At 36.1% G+C, this 14,641-nt stretch overlaps 1 protein-coding gene across 7 annotated transcripts in view; it reads right to left on the bottom strand.

The window, feature by feature from the left end:
• Nucleotides 1-4,517: 4,517 nt before the first annotated feature.
• Nucleotides 4,518-14,641, bottom strand: part of PCGF5 (polycomb group ring finger 5) — a 118,735-nt gene continuing 108,611 nt past the window's right edge. For all 7 annotated transcript variants that reach the window (XM_043925250.1, XM_043925254.1, XM_043925253.1 and 4 more), the window contains one exon: nt 4,518-10,188. In XM_043925250.1, the coding sequence (XP_043781185.1) occupies nt 10,141-10,188 (48 nt within the window). In that variant the 3' untranslated portion in view covers nt 4,518-10,140. The remainder of the gene's footprint in view (nt 10,189-14,641) is intronic.

Genomic DNA, 14,641 nt, shown 5'->3' with positions numbered 1-14,641 from the left:
AGAAGGATTCTGGGAGGTTGGTAGGACATATGGACTAGGGCCTCCTCTCCCCTTTTGACCTTTCCCAAATTCTTCAGTTGGTGGTAAATTGTTGGTTCCAAGTTCCTTGCTAGGCCGTCCATTGGAAGATAACTCATGCAAGGAGCTACTATCTTGCCTGGCCAGGATGGGCAGTTTTGGTCAGTTGTTCCCCTAAGAGTAGGACCTTGTTTATCCATCCCTAATAGCAGTTTGCATCTGCTAATCTCAAACTCCCAATCCTTCCCTCCCACACCCTCTTCCCCCTTGACAAACACAAGTCTGTTCTCTGAGTCTATTTTGTTCTCTGTTTCTATTTTGGTTCATTTGTCTCATATTTTATTGGGGCTTCCTAGGTGGCACTAGTTGTAAAGAATCTGTCTGCCAATGCAAGAGATGATTAGAGATGCTGGTTTAATCCGTGGATTGGGAAGGTCTCCTGGAGGAGGAAAAGCCACCTACCCCAGTGTTCTTGCTTGGAGAATCCCATGGACTGAGGAGCCTGGCAGTTACAGCCCATGGAACTGCAAAGATTTGTGTCATATTACTATATTCCACATATAAGTATTCTAACTTAGTATGATGATCTCTGGGTAGATCCATGTTGCTGTAAATGCCTTATTTCATTCTTTTTTATGACTGAGTAATATTTCGTCGGTGTGTGTGTCACATCTTCTTTATCCATTCATCTCTTTTTTTTTTTTTATCCATTCATGTTTTGACGGACATTTAGGTTGTTACCATGTCTTGGTTATTGTAAATATTGCTGCTATGAAAATAAGAGTGTATATAGCTCTTTGAATTCTAGTTTTGTCTGGGTATATGATCAGGAGTGGTATTGCTGGATCATATGGCAACTCTATTTTTAGTTTTCTGAGGAGACTCCATTCTGTTTTCCATAGTGGCTGTACTAACTCACATTCCTACAAAAAGTATAAGAGGGTTCCATTTTCTCCACACCCTCTCCAGCATTTAGTATTTGTAGATTTTAATGATGGCCATTCTGACTGGTGAAGTGATGTCTCACTGTCATTTTGATTTACATTTTGCTAATAATTAGCAACATTGAGCATCTTTGCATGTGCCTACTGGCCATCTGTGTATCTTCTTTGGAGAAATGTCTATTTAGGCCTTCTGCCCACTTTTCAACTGGGTTGGTATTTTGTTGTTGTTGTTATTGTATGAGCTGTTTCTATATTTTGGAAATTAAGACCTCATCGGTGGCATCATTTGCAAATATTTTCTACCCACCTGTAGGGTGTCTTTTCATTTTGTTTCTGGTTTCCTTTGCGGTGAAGAAGCTTGTACGTTTGATGAGGTCCCATGTGTTTGTTTTCCCTTTTATCTCACAGATTGTTCTGATGGTTAAATGGGTGAGAGTCAGAGAGGGGAGACGTTTGTAAAGTACACCTACCATGTGGCAGACCCTCTGCTGCATCCTTTATGTACTAGTACATTCATTGGGAGTAAGTTTTATGAATGACCATATGATTGGAATAATTCTAGCTAAGCCAGTATTGAGTTACTTGTTGGCAATTTAGCTCCCGGCAAGTCAGAACACTGGGTAAGCTGGGTTGCGATCCGTGGATGATCAGAGGGAGACGGCAAATGGCTGTGCTTTCTTGTTTGTTATTTCCATTCGCATTGCTTTTTCACTTCCTGTGGTCTCTTGTTCCTCCACAAATCTGTGGGGTAGGGACCTTAGAACGTGGTGCCTTCAAAGAGGTGACTAAAGTTGATGCGGTCATAAGAGTGGTGTCCTAATCCAATATGACTGTTACCTTTATAAGAAGAGGAATGATACCAGCAGACCTTTGGGGAGTGGCTGGAGACTTGCCAGCTTTGCTTCTGCCTTCTGAAACCTAAACTGTTTTACTTCATTGGTTTTATGGGTGGCAGTTACTATGTAAATGTGTTGTGAGGGTGAGGATATACCACAATGACTGTCAACATCCTTCTTGACACTCATAGCGTTAAGGGGAGGACAATAAAACATAATTTCTGTGGTTGCAATCAAAGTGCTAAGTGGTACAGAAGTAGGAGAAAGTTCAGCTCTGCCTGCTGGAATTGAGATCTGAGTTGGGTTTGGTAAGAGCAGGGCTTTGGCAGTGGAAGGTGTGGGGTGATCATTCGCTATTTCTTCTTTAGGAGCATGCGTCTCCATTTGATGGTAATCCTGGCACCCAAATTGCACAGCAGGGGCTTGAGTGTCAAGCAGAATTATTCATGGCTTCCAGCAAAATACTGTCTGCAAATCCCTCAGTTTCCAGGCAAACAGGTCTGGCTCCCTACCTTCTCAGGCCCAGCTGGGATGCAGACTCCTCCATACCTTTTTAAACTGGTGAAAAGATCAGAGCTGGGCCTGTGTTGACAAAGCACTAGAAACCGGGTAAAGTGACCCTTTTCTCAAGTGGAGGCGTGGCAGACTGGTTAGCAGGTCACAAAATGGTTTCCTCTTTGGGCACGTCTTGTCTTTTGGCCTTCCCTTCCCTGAGGCCTTCCCCTGTTCCGGCCCCTGACCTGGGATAAAAGTATCAGGGGCTACATTTTGAGCACTTCCTAGGCACAGTCGTCACAAATTCTTTCCTATTCTGCACCAGCTCCGAGGAGGGCGATGCTAAACATAGTGAAAGAGTTTTGCTCAGAAGATGCTACTTTCCTACCCCACTGAATGCCTGGGGTCTCCTGCCACCTCCATGGTATCACTAATCTAAGACAAAGAGCTTCAGGCACTTTTGTCTTAGGGCAGACATATGGGGCAGAGATATGAATTATTGCAACCTTCTGACTAATGTCTTACTTCAGCTCATCTAGAATTCCCCAGGCAAGGTATTTTAATAATAAAACAAGGCTTTATCTAATGAGCTGAAGAGAGCAGTCTGTTTTCCAAATCACTTGGACTTTTCTTTGGTACTCAATTACTTTTTATCTGGAATTTTTTGAAAAATATAAACTCCCAGGTACTGTTTTATTTTCTCCAAAGCTCCAGATGTGTCTAGTGAGCAGCCTTGTTTAAAGACAACTGGACTGTGTAATGATCTTTTATCTGGTTTGTTTCACTTTTTTTCTATTTCATATTTAGAGCTCTCATTTCATTTGTTTTCCAATTTCTCCATCTCTTTTTTGTTGTACTTTCTCAGGCCTTTATCAAGTGCAGTAGAAAAGCTTTTGTATACATAAATACAAATAGGTGGCTCAGATGGTTAAGAATCTGCCTGCAGTGAGGGAGACCCGGTTTGATCCCTGGGTCAGGAAACCCCCTGGAGAAGGAAATGGCTACCCACTCCAGGTTTCTTGTTTGGATAATTCCATGGACAGAGGAGCTTGTTGGGCTACAAAGAGTGGGACATGACTGAGTGACTAACATTTTTTAATATAAGTAGTATGTATATTACATGTTTTAGAAAATGTATGATTTTTTTGCCTAACTAAAAAATTTAGACATTTTGATTACACTTGACTATGAATAGAATGCTAGATTTCTAATTTATATTCACTCAAAACTTTAACATAGTTCCATTTATTTTAGTATTATTGCTAAACAGTAGTAATCTAATCTAGTATTACTAGTAATCTAGTATTACTGCTAAAAGTCTAGAAAGCTTATTATCTTTGTGATTAAAAAAATATTGAATGAGACTTGAAACTTCTAATCCAATTCAGAGTATATAAAGAAACACTATGTTGTAAAACCAAACCAAACAAAACAAGACAGGAAATTAACATGTGATATGTTATTAACTGCAAATTTTGTTCAAATTTCACAAAACTTTTATGCTAGCGTCCATTATTTGTTTTCATATCTTATTCAAGATTCCACATTGTATTTAGTTGCATTGGGCAGCTTTAACTGCAACAAATTCTGATAAATTCTCTTTTCATTTTTATTGTTTACAAATATTTTCTAATTTACCTTCTATGGCTCCTGTAGTAGACTCTTAATTTCCAAATACACAGGTTTTTTTTAAAGTATCTTTGATATTAACTTCTCATTTAAATGTTTTCTTCTCAGTAGTCACCCTCTGTTTTTTTCAGTCTTTTAACTTTACTGAGGCTTTCAATGGCTAAGTCAAAGATCTCTTGGTAAATGTCACACTGCACTTGAAAATATGTGGGTTGTTTTCAAATATCTTTTGGTATTGATTTCTAACATAATTCCACAGTGATAAGAGAACAGACTCTGTATGATTTCAATACCTTTAGACCATGAAAGTTTTGCACCTTGTTTTATATCGCTGGATATGTTCCAGTGTCTCCTGGTCTGTAGTTTATGGGAACTTGAATAGAATTTGCATACTACTGTTGTGTGAAAATTGTAGTATTATTTGAGGGCCAGTCTGCCCTCTCTAAAGTAAACAGTTAATAAATATTTCCTAAAGATTTTTTATCTCAAATATTCAACAAATGTTCATAAAATTTGCTACAATAATACTTAATGGAAACTCTTAAATGAAGGTTATGATCTGCAAATACTGATATGAAGGATGACAGACAACAAATTATGCAATCAAGTTTTTAATAACAAAGATACTATTTTTAACATGGTCAAATATACTTGGCTAAGTCCAGATTTTAAAAAACAAAAGTATCTAGCCCAACAGTACAACCATACAGCTTTGTACAGAACATTCCATAGATCAACAGAAAATACATTTGAGCACAAAAATAAAAAATATTTAAAGAGAATCTCTAAGCAGCATTTTATTTCTGCAAAACAGACATATAGTACTGATTAAATATCTACAAGTGCTTTCCCTTTACAAAAATACATATATTCTTAATAGACTAAGTCATTAACAATGACCTGGTAATGTTTCACTTCAATTTGAATGATTTATAAGCTAAATCTTACAACCACAAAAAGGTTTTTATTTGTATTAAGATGTTACCACTTTTGACAAAAAGAAAGCTTAAAATATTTCATATTTCAAAGGAATATTAGCAACAGAACTGTACAATATAGTCTATGATGGTTTAATTTAACGTGAGGGCTACTCTGTTAAGAACTGGTGCTTGCTGTTGTGCTGCCAGAAGCAGGAAACGCAGAACACTGGTGCTCCCCCCACAAGCTCCTGTCGCCGACCACAGCTTCGTAAGGACACTTGGGCCCCATCCCCATCCAAAACAATATAGCAAAAGAACACTGCCCGCCAACAATGTTAGGCTGATCCCATTCCATTTCTAATGTGCAGAACGCCTGCTATGCTGGACTGATGTGAAGTCCACATACACGTAATCTGTTCACTATCTCTGCACTGCCCAGAAATATTTAATCTTCAGTTTGCACTAGATTGGTTTCTTATTCCATAAAGCTCTGAAAAATGGAAGAAAACTGGACCCAGTATTTCATGTTTCACTTGATTCTAAAGACAATTAAAATTAAAACGCATTTCTGAATAATGTCTCAAAGTCTGAATCCTAGAAAAAGGGGCATAGCAAGTATACAGACACATTTTAAATTCTTTTTGTTTAATTCCATAACTGTCTAAAAAGGAAGTGCTCAAGCATTTTAATTGTATTTGAAAATATAGTCAGGATAGCAAATAAACACACTACTTGTGAAAACTATATTACATTAGGAAGGAAATCACTTTTAAATTATTGGGAAAATGCTACTGCTTTGAGAAAAAACTTATGAAAACCCTGTGATGTAGTATTTAAGTATTTTTAATGAACTTTCAATCTGAACTTTTTTCAACAAAATACTACTGAACTAAGTGTATCAAGTAAATCCAGAATTAGTTGGTTATTTTGTGCTTTCAGCGGGTTTGAGTTTTAGCATGTTTTCCAATTTTTATACACCAGATCTGTCAGACAGGTTATATTCCTTATTGTAGGGACAGGCGTATATCTTAAAATGATAGCATTTCATATTTTTATGTTTCCAACCCATAAAATGAAAGCTATGGCAAACTCTTTTTTGTAATGCCCACACCAGTATCTACGTCTCACTGGTATAAAGTAAAGCCTGCTGGCAAATCCCTGTGGTCCACCAGAGTATGTAATGAGCACATCCTTCTTTACCCTACCCCAGGAAGTTTACCTAGGGGCCTGTCAGGAAGACTTCATTAGCGTGAGCTTTACTTGAAGTGGCCCACAGCACGGGCTCCCCAAAATATCAGTGTGAGGACAGGGCTTAACCTGATGTACACGCTCTTCATCTGGGGCCCATCTTGCCGAATTTGGCTGTACGGTTAAATTCTAAAAGCAAAGTAACTGCTGAGAAACAAGACAAAGAGTTACTTAAAAAAAAAAAAAAAAAACCCCACAGGCCTTTAGGAAAATTTTTGTTTTTGGATACAGAAAAAGCATTTACTTATGTGAGTCCAAGAGAATGTACTGTTTTCTACACAAGTAAGCATGTCAGCACTTTTACCAAAGTCTGTCTTTGATAAAATTTCTCATATTACTAAGAACCCAGGAACTAAATAAGTCTAATTTTAGTCCGTATCACCTCCATGGGATAAAAAGCTTCTCAAATTAGAATTTAAAATCTCAATTTCAATTTTCTCTCCAAACTATGTATTTCTCCCATTTTTCATCCAGAGGGAGGCTACTGGTTGTGTTAATCTCTTTTTCACCTTTGAGAATTTCCTAAGATCTGTCAGATGGTGCTGGAAAAACAAGAAACATGGCTGAAAGGAAGTATGCTCTGATTATTGCAAGAAAAACCTGCATTTGATTGATCTTACCATGAAAATTAAGTTTAAAGTCTCTCTTTGGTGATATTTTAGCAACTACTCAAGGTTATTGCCTAATTATATAAAAGTAAATTGCAGTCTAAAAATTTCCAACCTCCAAACAGTTAAAACTGTCTAACATGGTTATTAACACTAAAATGTCTTTGGTGATATCTATTTTCTTATGAAAATCTTTCAAAAAGAGATTACTCTAACTTACAAGAGCCTATTTAGATATAAAACCATTGATAAGAGACAGGGACAGAAAACTCAAAACTTATGCAGTAAATCTAAAACAGAAATGCACTTTAGCAATGAGGCACTTTCTCTTAAATAGTTCAATAAAGCTAAACAGTTCACAATATTATATAACATACTTTTTTCCCCCTTAAAGAATCATTTTAATTTAGGTTACGTATAGTTGAGCAAACTCATTACATTTATAAAATGTAGCATATTAATATGGGACAGACTTTTAATGAATAAAGAAATAATATACTTTTCTAAAAGCATCACCCAAGGTACCTGGACCCCAGACTGAATGACCTAATATCACCTCATCAGTGAACCTTTTTTTTTTTTTTTTAAATACTTAAAAGTATTTTGTAAACCTGGAGAAAGGGCCATATTTGGATTTTTCTATTAACTAATGTGATTACTTCAGTTAAACTGATGTCTTATAACTCACAGGCCTTCTTTAGATCTATGGTCCCTTGACCCTTGGATATCTATGATATCTAAAGCAGAGATAACCAATTACAAAATCTTTTATGGAAGTAAATTCTTTCAGTTTGTTGCTTAGGAAACAAGAGATTAAAGAAAAACTTAGTTTTATTCTCCAATTTTGCAGATTCTGATGATTATTCATATAGGCTATTTGTATAAAGAGTTAATTTTATTAGCACCCCAAGTTTGTAAAACTGACCACCTACCTATTTTTGCCTGTGTATTTTTTCTATATCTGGTTTCTTACAAATTTCACAATCTGACTCGGGATAATTAGGGATTAGTGTATTACTAGACATGAAAGTAGTCCCATACTTAAAAACCATAGTTGAAAATATGAAGAAGTCTGTGGTTCAAACAGTAACACCACATTATTCAGGACCATCATAAAATGTGTACCTTTCCCCATATAACAGATGCCCTTCTTTATGCAAGGGTTTTCACATGTTTTGGCACATATTCCACTGCATTTCAATAAAAACGTTAATACAGTAACATTAAATAAAGGAATTCTATACAAAACTATTCTCAATTCCATAATTACTTCCTATATATTTCCTTGGAAAATAGAGACATTACATAAGATGAGGCAACAGGCCAAATTTAAAGAGATCATGTATATAAAACTCATTTAAGGCTGTAAGTTTTGGCTGGGGACCCAAAAACATCCAGGTCTCAGTTGTGGATTTTAAAATGCACTCTCAATTCATTTTGAGTTAATTAAAAATCAACTTCCATAAGTAATCACTGACCTAGATGTGACAAATTTATAAGAAATCTAAAAATGCCTTAGAGATGTCAGGGAACTGGATTTCACAGCACAGCAAAATAATTTCTGTAGCTGGACAGTAAATTCAATTTTTGGTTTAGTGTAATGGTCTGTTCCAACCATTTTTAAAGAATTTTTAAAAATCTGCCTTTTAAATTCTGTTTGTGAGCCCTTCCAAGCACAAACATAATTTAACAAAATTAAATTTTTAAAAATATTGCCATGACCTTTTCCACAAAAGTCAGGCCAAAAACAACAGAAAACTTTAGACTTTTTGACTTGAAACAAAGATATACGGAAAAGATAATGACGACGTTTCAGCCTTTTATGTTGTGAAATGCATCAAGATTTAGCTGTATTTTGTGTTTCTTAGAGTCATACACTTTTATTTCTAAGAAGCATTTTGAGATTTAGAAGGCATTAGCTTATGATACATTTTACTGGAAAATACAGTATAAAAGCTATGTGTGTAACACACAGATTGTGCTCATATCAGATTTCTAAAACAAATATTTTTCCTAACTTTTAAGATTATTTCCTAAGTTTCAGAGGTTAACTTTGTTTCAAAGCAATTAGTCAAACTTAATTTCCAAAGTTTTTGAGAAACAGTGTAGATTGTAAGAGGTTTAAAATGAAGTTCTTCATATAATTTAAGGTAACAAGACTTTCGTTGACTTGCAGACTCATCTCAAAAGGAATGGAAGACTTAACAAAACTGCAAAACCAAGGACATTATCATAGATCTGACCTTAAAGAACTTATTTATAAAACAAGAATCCCAGTTCCCACTAATTACTACAGGATCTAAAATGAAATATCCTCAAACCATTAATTCTGGTTAGCATATTTATCTATGACACAGTATTTGTTCTATTTTATGCATATGGTTTGGAAATGTGACAGGTTACTAACAGTTTTAATCTACAATTGCTTTGAGATTTTTGAAATCCATAGAATAGCTAATGTTACCTGCTCTAAAAGCCCTAGTACTTAAAATCATCATAACTTTCTGCATGCCACACTGACACACACCTAAGGCCAACTGAAAGAGGGAAACAATGTACTTGTTAGATCAAGAACCACAATATCATGATGCACACAGTAATGTGGGCTACACAATGGCAATGACGTCTCACAAAGCAGCACCCGCTCATCATAAGGCATTATGAAAGATTAACCTCACCGAAACATGGGTTTAGTTAGAAGTGAATGTGATCAGCTGCCAACATTTCAAATGGTTATGAATCTCACTTCACTCTCCGAAGAGTCATGTACATTTTCTGGAAGGCGAACAGGCCCTCCTTGTGCAACTGGTAGACTACACAGACAGATGACCCCAAATGCCTACAGTTATAATGTGCTCTCATGTACAGAACAATTCTTCCCAAAAGGACTTGCACACTCAAGAGTGAACTATTTTGCACACAAAAAGCTTACTGCAAACAGGACAGTGGCTCAAAGGCCATTTCTCTAAATATATTTCCCATACAAAATAATTTCAAGATAGAATAATTATTAGTTCCTTGTACAGTACTCTATTTAAACAAGAATTAATCAAATAGTAAGTATGTGAAAACTGCAACACCACAAAGATTGAGCCATATTACTAGTGTAATCAAACATTAGAACAATCTTGGAACAGGCAAGCAAAATATTCAGAAGGCTAGGTCATGGCCGCACACCTACTGATTTCAACCATGACTTGTATTGTACACTGGCAGACGGCACAGATACCTTATGCAGATGGTTCAGTAGCAGAATGGCACTTGGTTTGCTCTTAATAGAAACAACATAAATGCAACTGACAATTTAGAAACAGACAATGGCCTTATTCGCATGCTGAAACTCTGGCTGTGTCCCTCGAGTCCACACGCCTTTCACTGTGCAATCTGTCGATGAGTAAACACATAGTGTAGGATTCACTCAGTGGGATCGAGGCCCCCTGGTCTAACCGAAATCAATTCTTGGTCGATACTGCAATACCATGGGGTATGACTATAAAATAAAAACAGATGATGAGTAAGACTGTGTGGATATAAAAACAAAACAGATTATACATAAAAGACTTTAAAAAATGTGCAGTTACGGTTTACAATAGTTCTTGGGAATAGTGATTATGACAATTAAGACTAATTATCATTATATTTTTAAACTATTATGTGCTAGAGACAGTCAACTTTTCCATAATTTGCAACAAAGGTAACGTTCAAAAGATTGTGGGTGTCATAGTGGTTGCATATGTGAATAGTACTACTGTCAGTACTTAGGGCAAGGCAGGGTTTGTGAGGACAGACCGCTCTCGCTGCTGGGGGGCATTCACTCATTCCCCTGTGGCGCCGTACAAGACCAGCCCGCAGGCCGGACTCCATCAGAGCTGTTCTCTGTGCGAGTCCACTGAATCACCAATTAACAGACCTTCTGCTAGGACGGTAAAGAATCTGCCAGCAATGCGGGAGATCTGGGAAGATCCCCTGGAGAAGGGAATGGCTACCTGCTCCAGTATTCTTGCCTGGAGAATCCCATGGACAGAGGAGCCTGGTGGGCGACAGTCCATGGGGTTGCGAAGAGTCGGACGTGACTGAGCGACTGACACACACACGTGCTATGAATCTAGGAAACTGGGGCACTGTTTACAAATCACACATTTTAAGTAAGTTTGACACTTTTTTATTTGTAGCATTTAATATTTAATGGTCCTTTAAAAAGTGCTGAAAAACAAGTCACTAATTGTTAGAGGAAACATTTAGGTTACCGCCTCCTTTCAACAATTGATCCTACTAAATATTTGGACTTGACTATCATGAAATTGAGTGGTTCAGACTATCCTTCAGCTAGCCCCACAAAGGGAAGGTGACCACATGTAGCCCCGGAGAGGAGACAGCTTTCTGCAGGAAAAGCCACACCACCACTTTTGTGTCTTTTGCCCTCTGTTTTGCCATATCATGTAGAATTCAAACATCACAGTCAGAAAGGGTCTGAAGAACCAATGGTTTTTCCTATTCTGAAAGCTGTGGACTCCCCTTTTTAAAATGAAATTTCTGGGAGATACTTTTATGGAACCAAGAAAGGCTGAGATGGCCACTGGCTTGTTTCCCCCTTGTCTCCTAGTAGGTAAATGCAAAAATCCTGTGAGAAAACTGTTTCCATTCCTATAGATGAAAGGGGTGGACTCAGATTCTATGGTCTAAATCTATTTTGGTTAAATTCTGCTTACTTGTTTTTATTTTACACTTTATTCTGTTCCCTCTGAATCAGAATATCTGTGAGTGGACACCGAAATCTATTTTAGAAAACTCCCTGGATGTTCTGAAGTTCAGCCAGATGTAAAGACTGCTACCTAGAATCTTACTACCCTGACTTCTTCCCATCCTACCCAACTCATCCCACAGCTTGTCTCTCATTACAATAACCTCTCTAGCTTTGCTTTCCATTCCTGACTCTGTTAAATCTGTACACTTTCTGCAAATAAGTCAGTCACTCATTCAAAAATCCATTATCATGAGTAGAAGAATTCATCACCAATTCTACTAGGATGAAGGAAAAGAGGGAAGTAAAATGGCTTGGTCTTCATTGGTTGGAATTTTTTCGGTTTTTATTTGTATATATACAAATATTCCTTATTTATGGTATTTTTGCATGTACTTTTTAAAATGTGTGGGACATCTGCCATGTATTTTTCAGTATTAGTAATCAACTTGGTTTGTCTGGTTTTTTTTTTTTCCCTTTTGCATGTAAACACCTTGAGAAAGTTCATCTTTTACTCTGAGATTAGTTATTTAGCTATGTTTTCTTCTTGATCTTTGATGGTCTCATTTTTAATGTGCACCATTTTAGCCATGAGAAACACATATAATGTGAGGTATGGACTGAATTCCCTGCCACCCCCCCCATCACTAATAGTCTCAGAACAGTTAACTGAAAGCAAACCCTACAAGATCACATCCCACCCCAACATCTACACTCCAGGTGTCCTAATTCCCCAGTCAACTGCTGTCTCTGCTCCAGGCCCCCTGGCCACCTTGCAGCCCTCAAACCACCAGACACGACCTTGCTGCCTCTAGATCTCTGTCCATCCTCAGCCTGGAAAGCTCTACCCTAGAGAGACACACAGCTATTACTCCCCCTTCTTTTTGGTCAAAAATCGCCACCTCAAAGTGGTCTTCTCTTAGCTATCTCATCTAAAATATTCTATTTATCTACTTCAATTTTTCTTCTAACACAATAAAATTTATTCATTTGATTTTCATCTGTTACCATCATTAGAGTATAGGCTCCATGAGGGAAACAACTTTTTTTCACTTTTACTTCTTTGTTCCCAGGGCCTACAAGATTGCCCAGTGCATAATTAAGTGCTCAGTAAATATTTGTTAATGAAGCTTGGTACCTGCCATTAATTTGAAATACTCTTTATAGATTCATACATACTAGAGTGAGTTCCTGAGCTCTGCTTTTTATCCATGTGTCTGTTTAAGTTAGTACCCAATTTTAATTATTTCAGCTTTAAAAGACATTTTAGTATGTGGCTGTGCATATGCCCTGGGATTACTCACTTAAAAATGTGACTGACCAAAAGTGCCAAATTATATTTCCTGATGAACTTGAGAATGACTGACTTTGTCAAGTTAAACAAGAATCTGGTAAAAAAAAATGTGTTTGAAATTATATTAAACTTCATAATCATAGGAAGAACTGACCGCTGTAATATTTAAATTTGTTCTGTATGATGTACTGTGATTATATATGAGGATGTCTTTAATCTTAGGGAACATATGCTGAAGTACTTTGTGGTCAGCTGTCATGATATGTACAATTTAATTTCAAATGGCTCCATAAAGAAACAAGACATACATTTATTAAAAGATTAATAAGATAAGGAGAGGAAAAGAGGAAGAAAGGGAAAGAAGGGGCAAAAAATGTACCAAAATGTTAACTGATAAATCTAAAAGTTAAGGATATTTCTTTGTGTTATGTCAACTTCTTTGTCTTGAAAAATTTTCAAAATAAGCTTGTAGGAAAAATGTGAATCTTACCAAATGCCCTTTTCCTATCTATTGACATTTATTTTACTTAATATATATAATTGCTCCCCCCAGCTTTAAGCTATTCTTTAATGTCTGATAAAAATACTATTTGGTCTTGGTTTATTCTTCTTCTAGCATATTATTTTAGTACACTTAGTATATTATTTATCATCTTTGTTATGTTCAAAATGAGACTTGATACTTGTGTATTCTAATTGGAGGTTCTCTATCAGTTTTTGCCTTCATGATTATGTTACATCTGTAAAATGAATTTGGTAAAATTCCATCTTTTTCAATTACTTAAAATTAACAGTTTAGGATGGGAATGATCTATTCCCTGAAAATCTGAGAGAATGTGACCAAAGTAGTTTTATATTTAGGTAGCCTTTGAAGAAGTAATTCTTTAATATTGTTTTATGTCTTTCATAACTTAGTGATTTACATTTTCTTTCTTCTTGGGTGAATGTTCGTTCACTAGAATTTTTTCTACAAAATGATTTCACCAAATTTTCACAAAATTAAAAGATTTAATCATATAAAGCTATACATATAATATTTTCTTATAATAAACAGTGATAATTTTTTCCTTGAAATTTTCTAGTTGATTTTTGGCTAAAGATGCATCCTATTAATTACAAGTTTCAACTTTCTGACCGGACTATACTCCATAATGAAGTGCTGCAGAAAAAAAAGGAAACGTGTGTGGATTTTTGAAAACTTGGTCTTACTCTAGTTTCCTAAAACTTTAGATCAGAGTTTAAGAATACCTTTATTTCTCAGGAAACAAACAGACATCAGTACTGAGAATAAAAACAAAAAGCCACATTTGTACAAGTTATAACTAAAGGCCAGGAATACCACAATTCATCCCCAAATCAGCTGTGTAGTTAAAATCAGCTACAGTATCTACACACATTTCACCAGTTCAGTTAAATTATTCACTCGCCCCCCACCCTCATTACATAAGGATAAGGATGATTGCTTTTTTTTCTCTAAATGATTTTCTCTTGGCCTTTATAGCTGCTAAATTTGCTTACTTTATTACTAAATACACATACACCCAGGACTTAACCAGTGTGTATTACGAAACACACATTTTAATGTGTGGGGATTTGCACTATCACAGAACTGACAATGAGACTGAAGGAAATTCTAGATAAATTGCTAATTTAACGCTTTTGATTTGAAATGGTTCTTTCAATACTTAACATATATTTATTTGTCCTAACCCTAAAATAGAAACATCAGAGGTAAACTTGCTAGTTAAGGTTGTATATAATTACAATTCTCCCTTCTTGGCTCCAAGAAAATAATGATGAAGACTAATTAAAAATCTATATTTTTAATAAATACTATGACTAAAACACGGATTAAGGGTGATCCTACATCATCTCTGTACTCAACAGTAACCTTTACTATATTACACA

This window comes from Cervus elaphus, chromosome 15 (assembly GCF_910594005.1).
Source record: "Cervus elaphus chromosome 15, mCerEla1.1, whole genome shotgun sequence".
NCBI lineage: Eukaryota > Metazoa > Chordata > Mammalia > Artiodactyla > Cervidae > Cervus > Cervus elaphus.
This window is presented reverse-complemented; position numbering and strand designations above follow the sequence as displayed.